This window comes from Petromyzon marinus, chromosome 58 (assembly GCF_048934315.1).
Source record: "Petromyzon marinus isolate PM22_M1 ecotype Great Lakes invasive population chromosome 58, UKy_Petmar_22M1.pri1.0, whole genome shotgun sequence".
NCBI classification, from domain to species: domain Eukaryota; kingdom Metazoa; phylum Chordata; class Hyperoartia; order Petromyzontiformes; family Petromyzontidae; genus Petromyzon; species Petromyzon marinus.
In genome coordinates this window covers 1,436,282-1,449,885 of record NC_133724.1, presented here as the reverse complement: position 1 = coordinate 1,449,885, position 13,604 = coordinate 1,436,282, and the positions used below count along the sequence as shown (strand labels likewise).

Sequence of the window (13,604 nt, the reverse complement as noted above, 5' to 3'; positions counted from 1 at the left end):
CGCTTAGCCTCATCTCCACGTGGCAGTGCTCGCAGCCGCCGCAGCGTTACCCACCGGCCACCGTCATCATTACGTCATTGATGCACTTTACCCATAAACTAACTTTACCCATTAGTCATAGCTTCACATTGCCCAGCGACGTGCATTGCCCATAGGGGTCGTCCATAAATGACGTCACGCGATTTTAGACGATTTTTGACCCCCCCCCCCTCATCACACGGCGTCACAAAAAGTCAGACCCTCCCCTCAAATATGACGTCACAAAGCTCTGCCCCCCCCAAAAAAAAAAAATATAAAACATGCTTCAAATCGCTTTAAACTATTGTCATTGTAGTGCGTATTTAATGTGGCGCTGCACTCTGATGTTGTAGAAGAAAACATTTATTAAAACGTCTATTTAATTAAGTAGAACGTTTTGATTTAAAACTTTCGTAACTGCAGGGATTCATATTCTTGGTTCTTTCGGTAAAGTGACCACGTAGAAGGGAAATAAATGACGTGACGTCATTTATGGACAGCCCCTTGTCTTTAATGTGCTATCTCTGTGTATCTCTACGGGTCTCTGTGTGTTTACTATGTGGTCCATAGGTTACATTGCATGGTCATGAATCACACTTCTGTGGCTTATCTTGAATGCACTATATGTATCTTTATGGGTCTTAATGTATCTCTATGAGTCTCCACGTGTCCCTACGTATATCTTCTTCTTGCGTATGCCAGCAACATCTTCAGGAGCCAAATGCCGATGTCAATGTTTGCTATCCACGATCAGAGAGGGCTTCAGCAGAGAGAGAGTTCAGCTTTGCCGTTTCTCCACTGAAGGGGCGTTTGACTACACTGGTTTACTGCATGGCTTACACGGCCACAATCACACTGCTATGGCTTGTCTTTAATGTGCTATCTCTATGGGTCTCTATACGCATCTCTGTGGGTCCCTGTAGGTGTACAATGTGGCCCATAGTTTAGATTTCACGGCCACAATCACACTGCTATGGCTTGTCTTTAATGTGCTATCTCTATGGGTGTCTATACGCATCTCTGTCGGTCCCTGTAGGTGTACTATGTGGCCCATAGTTTAGATTTCACGGCCACAATCACACTGCTATGGCTTGTCTTTAATGTGCTATCTCTATGGGTCTCTATACGAATCTCTATGGGTCCCTGTAGGTGTACTCTGTGGCCCATAGTTTAGATTTCACGGCCACAATCACACTGCTATGGCTTGTCTTTAATGTGCTATCTCTATGGGTCTCTATACGAATCTCTGTGGGTCCCTGTAGGTGTACTATGTGGCCCATAGTTTAGATTGCACGGTCACAATCACACACTTTAATGTACTATACGTACTATGTGGTCCATAGTTTAGATTTCACGGCCACAATCACACTCATGTGGCTTGTCTTTCATGTACTATACCTATATCGCTATGAGTCTTAATATATCTCTACGTGTCCCTACGTATATCTTCTTGTTGCGTATGCCAGCAACATCTTCAGGCTCTCAATGCCGATGTCGAAGTTTGCTATCCGCGACCAGAGTGCTTCAGCAGAGAGAGTTCGTGTCGTTAGCCTATTCCTCCTCTGTTGAGGAGCGCAAACCACAGCGGTTTTTACTCCGTGTTCCACGTGGCTTAGTCTACCAACTCATACACTCAACCACAGAGGCCCATAGGCTCACATAATACATATACTGAGATACACATAGAGACCCACACTCAAAAGACCCGTTAATCCACACAAACCATATACCGAGGGACCTTTAAGCTCGCATAGAGACCAGCGGTCTCGTACAGAGATCCATAAGCTCAGAGATTCGTAAGAGTGTAGCAACGAATGCCAAAACTCATTGCGTATTACAGACGCTAGCGAGTGTGATGATGCTGTTGCCGCTGCTGCTGCTGATGATGATCGTGAAACTCCTGCGGATGATGATGCTGCTGCTGCTGCCGCCGCCGCTGCTGCTGAGCAACGTGACCTTTGACAACGTCGTCGTCGCAATAACGAGGGAGGCGTGGATGCTGTGGAAATCGTCTGTGCCTGTGGGAGTGAAGGTCAACCCCGTCGATTGCCCCGCGCGACGGAGCCTTTATGGCCGGAGACGCGATAGCCGTTTACAGCTTCTGTTGGGCGCCAGGTCCAACGGTGCAGTCAGCGAGAGCGCAGGGCGGTGCAACTGCACACGAGGGCTGTTGGGATGGCATTTGACTCCTTGCATCGGGGCCCATGCCAACCATGGCTGAGCCACTGGTACCCAACGTGAGCTTATGGAGTGCTGTATGAGACCACGGGTCTCTACGGGAGTTTAAGGGTCTTCTCTAGGTTTTCATGTGCTTGGTTCTTTCGGTAAAGTCACCACGTAGAAGGGAAACAATAAAATCATAAAAAAATATATAAAACAATAAAATTCTCACGACGTTTCGACTGCAACACAAGCAATCGTCATCAGGTGTGAAAACCACAGCAAGAAAGTTTGAAAATAGTTTTATATTTGTATTATTTTATTGTTTCCCTTCTACGTGGTGACTTTACCGAAAGAAACAAGAATATGAATCCCTGCAGTCACGAAAGCTTTAAATCAAAAATTGGTCTCTAGGTAGTTTATGGGTCTCGCTATGTAGGTCTATTGGGTCTCTGTGCGAGTCTCTGGGTTTGTGTGGGTTCACAGGTTTCTGAGTGTGGAGGTCTCTTTGTGTATATCAGGATATATTTGTGTATCTCAGGATATATATATTTGTGTATCTCAGGATATTTGTGTATCTCGGGATATTTGTGTATCTCAGGATATTTGTGTTTCGTGTTGTGTTTAGTGTTGTTACGTTTAATGTTGTTGTGTTTAGTGTTGTTGTGTTTAGTGTTGTTGTGTTTAGTGTTGTGTGTTGTTGTGTTTCGTGTTGTGTTTAGTGTTGTTACGTTTAATGTTGTGTTTAGTGTTGTTGTGTTTAGTGTTGTTGTGTCTAGTATTGTTGTGTTTAGTGTTGTTGTGTTTCATGTTGTTGTGTTTAGTGTTGTGTTTAGTGTTGTTGCGTCGCACAAACGGAATGGGTCCATCACCCGAAACGTCGAACCTTCCCATACTTTTGTCCTTAAAACTGTTGGCGGCGGTTCGCGCCCCGCATCCCCGGCTATGGCCCGAGTTTGATTCCCCGCCCACGGCCACAAACGCCGTCAGTGGCGAGTGTCCGAACCGGTCCTGGGTCTCCCCTAGGTCGACTCGGCCTTCAAAACGAGTGGCCGGAGCGATGCGGAAACGTCGACGGGGGTGGGGGGGGGGTGAAGAAAAGGCGACCGGGCGTGGTGCTGAGCCACCCCGCCCCTCCCACGCACCCCGCCCACGCCTCCCACCCACCCCTCCCACCCCACCCACGCACCCCTCCCACCCACCCCTCCCACGCACCCCACCCACGCACCCCTCCCACGCACCCCGCCCACCCCTCCCACCCACCCCTCCCACGCACCCCGCCCCTCCCACGCACCCCGCCCCTCCCACGCACCCCGCCCCTCCCACGCACCCCACCCCTCCCTCGCTACGGCCTTTGCAGGCGCCGCAACCTCACTAAACACAGCACTTGTCCCACGGTCTGTCGAAGGCTACCCGGCGGGGGGAGTTGTGGTGGCGAGGGTGTGAGGGGACCTTTGTCTTTGTCTTTAAATCGATTTCTTTATAAAGTATTGTTTTAGACGATCGCGCGCCGCCGCTTGTACATTTACAGTTGACGCAGGCGGCGGCCATCTTACTCAGGGGGTGTGGGGGGAGCTGCCGCCGCCGTTGAGTTCCGTGGCGTTACTGGCGACGTCATCGCGCGTCACTCCGTGAGGCCTATAGAGGGGCGGGGCGTGCGGTGGCTCCTCCCCCCGCCTCCATTGTGTTCCCCCCCTTAGCAAGATGGCGGCGGAGTTTGATGGAGGGCGAGCGGGGATGACGTCAGGGCCGCACTGGCTACGTCCGGGGTGGTGGGGGGAGGTGCAAGGTGGGGGGAGGGGGGAGACACGGAGGGAGACACGGGGAGACGGAGACACGGAGGGAGACACGGGGAGACGGAGACACGGCGAGACAGAGACACGGAGGGAGACACGGGGAAACAGAGACACGGCGAGACAGAGACACGGAGGGAGACACGGGGAGACGGAGACACGGCGAGACAGAGACACGGGGAGACGGAGACACGGCGAGACAGAGACACGGGGAGACAGAGACACGGAGGGAGACACGGCGAGACAGAGACACGGCGAGACAGAGACACGGGGAGACAGAGACACGGGGAGACAGAGACACGGAGTGAGACAGAGACACGGAGGGAGACACGGGGACCCGGCGGAAGATACGGGGACCCGGCGGGGGACACGGGGAGACAGAGACAGAAGGAGACACGGGAACACGGAGGGAGACACGGGGAGACAGAGTGTGACACGAGGAGAGAGGTAGAGACTAGTGGAGACCAGGGGGAGACGGGAAGATATAGAGCGGTGGGTGGGGGGAGAGGGGGGGGGAGACACGGCGAGACTAGTGGAGACACGAATACAGGGACATTGAGAGATACAAGGAGACACAGTGAAACAGAGACACGGCTGACAGTGAGACTCGGGTGCCCAGAGACAATGAGAGAGACACGGGGACAGTGAGAGAGAGAGAGGGGAGAGAGTCGCCCACGGGGAGACAAGGAGGTGGGACAGGTCGGAGAGATCAAGGGACACGGCTCACAGTGAGACTCGGGGACAGCGAGAGAGAGAGAGACAGAGAGACGGCGATGACGGCGACGACGATGATGAGGTGATGGCCTCTGCGGCTGTAGAGCGACTTCGGTGGAGTTGATCGCGAAGACTCCGCGTCTCTTGCGACGATAGCCGCCACCACCACCACCTCATCCTCCTCCTCCTCTTTCCGATCTTCCTCCTCGTCCTCAACTTCCTCCGCCTCCTCGTCGTTGTCGTCTGCACCTCGTCGAAACCTCCCGCCGTCGACATGATGAAGAAGCAGTTGAACAGGATGCGCCTCCGGGCCAACCAGACGATGTTCAGGTGAGGGTCGCGAATGTCTAGGCCCCTCAACGCTGACCCCCTAGCCCTCAACGCTGACCCCCTAGCCCTCAACGCTGACCCCCTAGCCCTCAACGCTGACCCCCTAACCCTCAACGCTGACCCCCTAGCCCTCAACGCTGACCCCCTAACCCTCAACGCTGACCCCCTAGCCCTCAACGCTGACCCCCTAACCCTCAACGCTGACCCCCTAGCCCTCAACGCTGACCCCCTAACCCTCAACGCTAACCCCCTAGCCCTCAACGCTGACCCCCTAGCCCTCAACGCTGACCCCCTAACCCTCAACGCTAACCCCCTAGCCCTCAACGCTGACCCCCTAGCCCTCAACGCTGACCCCCTAGCCCTCAACGCTGACCCCCTAGCCCTCAACGCTGACCCCCTAGCCCTCAACGCTGACCCCCTAGCCCTCAACGCTGACCCCCTAACCCTCAACGCTGACCCCCTGACCCTCAACGCTGACCCCCTAACCCTCAACGCTGACCCCCTAGCCCTCAACGCTGACCCCCTAGCCCTCAACGCTGACCCCCTAGCCCTCAACGCTGACCCCCTAGCCCTCAACGTTGACCCCCTAGCCCTCAACGCTGACCCCCTAGCCCTCAACGCTGACCTCCTAGCCCTCAACGCTGACCCCCTAGCCCTCAACGCTGACCTCCTAGCCCTCAACGCTGACCCCCTAACCCTCAACGCTGACCCCCTAGCCCCCAACGCTGATCCCCTAGCCCCCACAACGCTGACCCCCTAGCCCTCAACGCTGACCCCCTAACCCTCAACGCTGACCCCCTGACCCTCAACGCTGACCCCCTAACCCTCAACGCTGACCCCTTAACCATCAACCCTGACCCCCTAACCCTCAACGTTGACCCCCTAGCCCTCAACGCTGACCCCCTAGCCCTCAACGCTGACCCCCTAGCCCTCAACGCTAACCCCCTAGCCCTCAACGCTGACCCCCTAGCCCTCAACGCTGACCCCCTCATACATCGCAAAGCCTCGACTCTAACCCTAACCTTAACCCCCCCTAACACGAACGCTGACTCCTATATCCTGACCCGCAATAGTACTGCGCAAATACCAACTCCTGTGACTTAACCCCAACCACAAACCCAAGCCCCTTATCCCGACCCTGCCCTGGCCGACTGGCTGGCCGACTCAGACCCCATTGCAGGGACCCCCTCTCCTGCAAGGGGGTCTTGAGTGGTCATTGACAAGTGCCGTGTGGGTGTGGGGGGAGTTGTGGGGGAAGGATTATGGGGGGTTTAGGTTCAGTTACTGACGAGGTGATTGAGTGGGTGAGTGAGTGACTGGGTGAGTGAGTGACTGGGTGAGTGAGTGACTGGGTGAGTGAGTGACTGGGTGAGTGATTGGGTGAGTGAGTGACTTGGTGAGTGAGTGACCGGGTGAGTGAGTGACTGGGTGACTGAGTGGGTGAGTGACTGGGTGAGTGACCGGGTGAGTGAGTGACTGGGTGAGTGAGTGACCGGGTGAGTGAGTGACCGGGTGAGTGAGTGACCGGGTGAGTGAGTGACCGGGTGAGTGATGAGACCGGGTGAGGGAGTGACAGGGTGAGGGAGTGACGGGGTGAGGGAGTGACCGGGTGAGTGACCGGGTGAGGGAGTGACCGGGTGAGTGAGTGGCCGGGTGAGTGAGTGGCCGGGTGAGTGAGTGACTGGGTGAGTGAGTGACTGGGTGAGTGAGTGACCGGGTCAGTGAGTGGCCAGGTGAGTGAGTGGCTAGGTGAGTGAGTGGCTAGGTGAGTGACCGGGTGAGTGAGTGGCCGGGTGAGTAAGTGGCCGGGAATGAGTGGCTAGGTGAGTGACCAGGTGAGTGAGTGGCTAGGTAAGTGAGTGGCTAGGTGAGTAACCAGATGAGTTAGTGGCTCGGTGAGTGAGTGACCAGGTGAGTGAGTGTCCAGGTGAGTGAGTGGCCGCTTGAGTGAGTGGGTGAGTGAGTAGCGGGATGAGTGAGTGACCGGGAGAGTGAGTGATTGGGTGAGTGAGTGAGTAGCCGGGTGAGTGAGTGACCAGGTGAGTGAGTGGCCGGTAGAGTGAGTGGCCAGGTGAGTGAGTAGCCGGGTGACTGAGTGGCCGGGTGACTGAGTGGCCGGGTGAGTGAGTGGCCGCGTGAGTGAGTGAGTGGGTGAGTGAGTAGCTGGGTGAGTGAGTGACCGGGTGAGTGAGTGGCCGGGTGAGTGAGTGACTGGGTGAGTGAGTGGCCGGATGAGTGACTGGCCGGGTGAGTGAGTGACTGGGTGAGTGAGTGACCGGGTGAGTGAGTGACTGGGTGAGTGAGTGACCGGGTGAGTGAGTGGCCGGGTGAGTGAGTAACTGGGTGAGTGAGTGGCCGGGTGAGTGAGTGACTGGGTGAGTGAGTGGCTTGGTGAGTGACCGGGTGAGTGAGTGACCGGGTGAGTGAGTGACTGGGTGAGTGAGTGACTGGGTGAGTGAGTGACCGGGTGAGTGAGTGACTGGGTGAGTGTGTATGTGTTGAACTTTCGTAACCAACCGTGTTAATCGGAGGTGCAGAGTGAATACATTGGTGAGTGGCTGAGCGAGTGATATGCCTGAGTGAGTGGATTGGTGGGTGAGTGGTTGGTTGAGTTACTGAATGAGTCACTGAGTGGGTGAATGATTGAGTGAGTCTGTTTTTAATTGAATGAGCGATGGGGTGAGTGATTGGGCACTTGAGTGAATGAGTGAGTGAATGGTTGAATGAGTTCGTTAGTAAGTCAGCGATTAAGGGAATGAGTGGCCGATCAGTTTAAGGAGTGAGTTGTTGTGAGTTGTGCGAGTGAGTGAATGATGGCATGGCTGAGTATTTTTTTCAGGGGAGTGAATTGGTGGAGTGAAGGAGTGGCTAAATCGCGTGAAATGGGTTCGAGTGAGCGAGTCGGGCGAGTTGTGGTGCAGTGGGTGGTTGATTGAGTTGACAAGCGAGTTAAGTTAACTTCCTAAAAAAATGTTGTATGCTTGTAGCTACTTAATGGAAGGGTTTGGGGGGGGGGGGAACTTGGGGCAGGGCCGAGTGGCTTTGGAGTTCGTGCAGTCGCTTCAAGAGCGAGGTGGCTAGGGGGGGGGGTCCCTTGCCCCCCTCCCCCAAGCTACGAGTTGGGGGGCCGGGCCCCCCCTTTGACCACCACCGCAGGAGATTTGTTCTCTCGACGACCGGAGCCTCCGCCCCCGCGGCGTTAAATGTCCGAGACCACAAGCGACACGGCGATGTGTGGGTGGTCTCGGGCAAAGAGGAGTCCGCGATCTGTGATGATGATGATGATGACGACGATCGCCTCGAGAGTGCCACTGTACAGCGAGACAAATCAAATATTAGGGGGACCCCACCTGACCGATTGCAAACCTGTCAACCCCCTTGTCCTGTTTGGTGCTCTAACTTATTACAGAGCAATCCAGAGCTTATTGATCACCTCGTGGGCCTTCTAAATCTCAACGTTCATCCCACAAAGTCCCATCACAAGGGAGAAACGCACACAAATAGACAATCACCACCACTACACTCACCGCTAGTACACTCACCACTGCGCTCACCACTTGTACACTCACCACTAGTACACTCACCACTAGTACACTCACAACTAATACACTCACCACTACACTCACCACTAGTACACTCATCACTACACTCACCACTACAAACCTGTCAACCCCTTATCAATTGTTCTAACTTATTTCCAGAGCAATCCAGAGCTTATTGATCACCTCGTGGGCCTTCTAAATCTCAACGTTCATCCCACAAAGTCCTATCACAAGGGAGAAACACACAAATAGACAATCACCACCACTACACTCACCGCTAGTACACTCACCACTGCGCTCACCACTTGTACACTCACCACTAGTACACTCACCGCTAGTACACTCACAACTAATACACTCACCACTACACTCACCACTAGTACACTCACCACTAGTACACCAATCACTACACTCACCACTAGTACACTCATCACTACACTCACCACTACATACCTGTCAACCCCTTATCAATTGTTCTAACTTATTTACAGAGCAATCCAGAGCTTATTGATCACCTCGTGGGCCTTCTAAATCTCAACGTTCATCCCACCAAGTCCCATCACAAGGGAGAAACGCACATAAATAGACACTCATTTGTCTTGTTGCGCTGTATTGAAACGGCTGTACGTCGTGTGGACTCGAAAACTCCCATGTCCCTGTGTAAGACTACGGCTGGAGGGCTATAAGCCGCGTGGGGGTCCACAGGGACGGTGTGGGTGATGGCCACACCGTGCCAACCCGAGCTGATAGTAACACGACTACTGTAGTGACCACTACAGGGTTCATGGCGGGGGGTGGGGGTCAGGAGTGATGGGGGTGTGTGATGGAGTGTCGGGGTGTGACGGAGTGTTTGGGGGGGGGGGTGTGGGGGTCAGGAGTGATGGGTGTGTGTGTGTCAGGGTGTGACGGTGTGTGGGGGGTTGTGTGTGTGTGTCAGGGTGTGACGGAGTGTTGGGGGGGGTGGGGGTCAGGAGTGATGGGTGTGTGTGTGTCAGGGTGTGACGGTGTGTGGGGGGTTGTGTGTGTGTGTCGGGGTGTGACGGTGTGTGGGGGGGGGGGGGGGTCAGGAGTGATGGGTGTGTGTGTGTCAGGGTGTGACGGTGTGTGGGGGGTTGTGTGTGTGTGTCAGGGTGTGACGGAGTGTTTGGGGGGGTGTGGGTCAGGAGTGATGTGTGTGTGTGTGTGTGTCAGGGTGTGACGGTGTGTGGGGGGTTGTGTGTGTGTGTCAGGGTGTGACGGAGTGTTTGGGGGGTGGGGGTCAGGAGTGATGGGTGTGTGTGTCAGGGTGTGACGGTGTGTGGGGGGTTGTGTGTGTGTGTCAGGGTGTGACGGAGTGTTGGGGGGAGTGGGGATCAGGAGTGATGGGGTGTGTGTGTGTCGGGGTGTGATGGAGTGTGGGTGTTGTGTGTGTGTGTCAGGGTGTGACGGAGTGTTGGGGGGGGTGGGGTCAGGAGTGATGGGTGTGTGTGTGTGTGTGTCGGGGTGTGACGGTGTGTGGGGGGTTGTGTGTGTGTGTCAGGGTGTGTCAGGGTGTGACGGAGTGTTGGGGGGGTGGGGGTCAGGAGTGATGGGTGTGTGTGTGTGTGTCGGGGTGTGATGGAGTGTGGGGGGGGGTGTGTGTCGGGGTGTGACGGAGTGTGGGGGGGTGTGACGGAGTGTTGGGGGGAGTGGGGATCAGGAGTGATGGGGTGTGTGTGTGTCGGGGTGTGACTGTGTGGGTGTGTGTGTGTCGGGGTGTGACTGTGTGGGTGTGTGTGTGTGTCGGGGTGTGACGGAGTGTGGGGGGGGGGGGTAACGGAGTGTGGGGGGGGTGTTGCTGCCTCATTGTAGCACTTGGCCCCAACAGTCTGTTAAGGGCTACACGGGGGACCTTTGGCTTTTGATGTGAAGTTGCTTGTGCGTGTGTCGTGGGGGTGTGTGTCTGGGAGCGGTGGCGCAGTGGTTAGTGCTACGCTGCGCTACGAACCCGGCGACCCAGGTTCGATTCCCGCTCACGGCCAACACCAAGTGACGATTATCCGAACCGCTCCTGGGCCTCCTCCTAGGTTGACTCGGCCTCAAATGAGTACCTGGTGCACTGTGTAAACATCGCCACTGGGGAGACAAAGACGGCCAGGCTACACGTGGGGTCTGTGTTGTGCGCTGGCATCTGCCAGTCATCTCACTCGGTCAACCCACACCACCTGGGTCTGTCCCGTGACCTCCTGCCAGCAGCGAGCCTTCGACACTTCACGCGATGATAGCTTCAAAGCACGGTTGGCTACGTACGGTGCTAAGTAAGTTCAACATACAGTGCATACGTGCAAGGTGCACCTAGCCTGGCACAGGTGCTGTGGTGACGTCACCCCCACTTAATCGGGTACGGTGGCTGGTGTAGAGAGTGTGGTGTTTGGTCGAATTCGTTTTTTTAAAACAGCATAACTTCATTTCGGTAATCCTTTGGAGATGGAACATCCTCGTCGAGTGACACACAATGACAAAGATCCCCCGTGTAGCCTTGCACAGACTGCTGGGGCAAGTGCTGTTTAGAGCGAGCAGCGTTGGAACACACCACACAAAGCAAAGACAAAGATCCCCCGTGTAGCCTGTAATAGACTGTTGGGGCAAATGCTGTTAGTGAGTAGCAGCACCTGTGAAGGCGGACACGGCACACGAGGGGGTGGGTGGGTGGCCAGCACCACGCCCGGCCGCCTTTATTTCCCCGGTGGCGATGCTTACTACACACCGCACACCAGGTACTCATTTGAGGCTGAGTCGACCTTGGGGAGGCCCAGGACCGGTTCGGATAATCGGCACTGGTGTTGGCCACCGCACATAGCACACACACACAGCTGGCCACGTGTTCAAACATATCTTAAGCTATAACGTGTTACAACAACCAGCCCGCTACTGTGCCCCAGTGTGTTGTAGTAGGGTGTGGTGTGTGTGTGTGGAGTTGGTAGCGTGTGGGGTGAGCCCTGCGGTGTAGTGCGATTGTATTGGGGTGTGGTGTGATTGTGGTGTGGTTTGTGGTATAATGTGCGTGGTATAATGTGTGTGGTGTGTGGTATAATGTGTGCGGTGTGTGTATGTTGAACTTCTTTCGCACTGTACGTAGCCAACCGTACTAATCGTGTATGTGTAGGTATGTGTGGGTGTGTGTGTAGGTGTGTGTGTGTAGGTGTGTGTGTCGGCAAGGGTTATTCAACATCGCCTTGCCAGGCACGCTGAGGAGAGGCTTGCAGAGCCCCAATGCGGTTTCAGGAAAGGGCGGTCCTGCACAGATGCCATATTTTCTGTCCGCCTGCTACAGCAGAGGTGTAGGGAATTCCAACAAGATCTACATCTCTGCTTTATTGACCTGGTCAAGGCCTATGATACCATCAGTAGGCCTGGGCTCTGGGTTGTTCTTCGTGCTTTTGGAGTCCCTGACCCCTTGCTCACGATCATTAAGGACCTTCATGATGTTGAGCGGGCCCGGGTAAAACTACTTGGCCGGGAGTCAGAGCCATTCCCTGTACACCTTGGGGTGCGACAGGGATGTCCTCTGGCTCCCACATTATTTAACATCTATTTTGACCACGTAGTTCATGAAGCCTTCAATAGCTGTACCGGGGGAATCTCTATTTGGTACAGATATAATGGGAGGCTGATCGATGCCCGGGTGCGGTCAAGGGATGGCTTCCTATTGCTCAACCACGTTATGTATGCCGATGATTTGGTAATAGCTGCTCATTCAGAGCAGGAGTTGGAGACGCTGCTGCTGAGACTGGAGCGTGCCACTAAGAGATGGGGCCTTACCATCAGCCCCACCAAAATTAAGCACCTGCCTGGATATTTTGTACCATCGGACACTCCACCCCCACAACTCCCAATCGGTGATGGGGCAGTTGTGGAGAGAGTGGAGAGTTTCCTATACCTGGGCAGTGTGCTTATGACCGGCTCCAGTTTAACAGCAGAGGTCTTACTCCGAATCAGTCGAGCGGCAATATCTTTTCATCGGTTGCGTAACGCTGTGTGGAAGCTACCTGGTCTGTCGCTCCGCACTAAGCTTCAGGTCTTCTCGGCCACGGTCATTCCCTCCCTTCTCTACGCTTGCGAAATGTGAGACCCCCTTAATGGAACATCTTCGCCGGTTAGAAACATTTAGGCTGGCCTGCCTACGATCCATCCTGGGTTTAACCAGGCGGGATCGTGTGAGGAGCTCACAAATCCTTGAAAGATCTGGGCAAGGTCCCATCGGTGAGCTCCTCCGGCAGGAAAGGCTGCGTTGGCTGGGTCATGTAGCCCGCATGCCCAGCCACCGCATGCCGAAAAAGCTTTTGTTCGGCCGGATCGAGGGGGCTAAATGGGCGCGGCACGGGCTAGAGAAGAGATGGAGTGATGTGGTACAGGAGGACGTGGAGCTGAGTGGACTTGCCGATGACTGGTACCAGCGGTGTCAAGATCGGCCTCTGAGGAGGAGGCTCGTGAAGGACGCTACTGGGCAGTTGGAGGCAGTCGCCCTCCAACAACAACGGAGGGTGGAGGAGCGACGCTCACAACAACCAGCGGAGCGCCGGGTGGCTAAAGCACAGCAGGTTGGCACAGTAGGGGCACAGGTGGTGCATCAGCCAGTCATCTTAGTCGACCCGTGGCACCTGGGTCTGCCCCGTGACCTCCTGCCAGCGGGCGTTCGACACTTCACGTGGCCTCAAGGTGCACATGGCCTGGCACAAGCGTCGTGGTGACGTCACCGCCACTTAATGGCGAATGGCGGTTGTTGTTGTTGTTGTGTAGGTGTGTGTGTGTAGGTGTGTGTGTGTGTGTAGGTGTGTGTGTGTAGGTGCGTGTGTGTGTAGGTGTGTGTGGGTGTGTGTAGGGATCGGTAGTGTAGTTGTCACTGCGCTGCGCTACGAACCCGGCGACACCAGTTGACGTTCATCTGAACCGGTCATGGGCCTCCCCAAGGTCGACTCAGCCTCAAGAGTTCCCGGTGCGGTGTGTAAACATCAACGCTGGGGAGACAAAGGCGGCCGGGCGTGGTGCTTGCCATCCTCTCCCTCGTGTGCCGTGCCGGCCTTTATAG

The 13,604-nt window shown here is 55.2% G+C and overlaps 1 protein-coding gene across 6 annotated transcripts in view; it reads left to right on the top strand.

The window, feature by feature from the left end:
• Positions 1–3,987: 3,987 nt before the first annotated feature.
• The window catches only part of LOC116955079 (rho GTPase-activating protein 44-like), a 67,660-nt gene continuing 58,043 nt past the window's right edge, over positions 3,988–13,604 (top strand). For all 6 annotated transcript variants that reach the window (XR_004404800.2, XR_012929748.1, XM_032976044.2 and 3 more), the window contains exon 1: positions 3,988–5,015. Coding sequence is in view for 4 of the 6 variants with exons in the window: in XM_032976044.2 (XP_032831935.1) it covers positions 4,960–5,015 (56 nt within the window). In the remaining 2 variants the exon portion in view is untranslated. The remainder of the gene's footprint in view (positions 5,016–13,604) is intronic.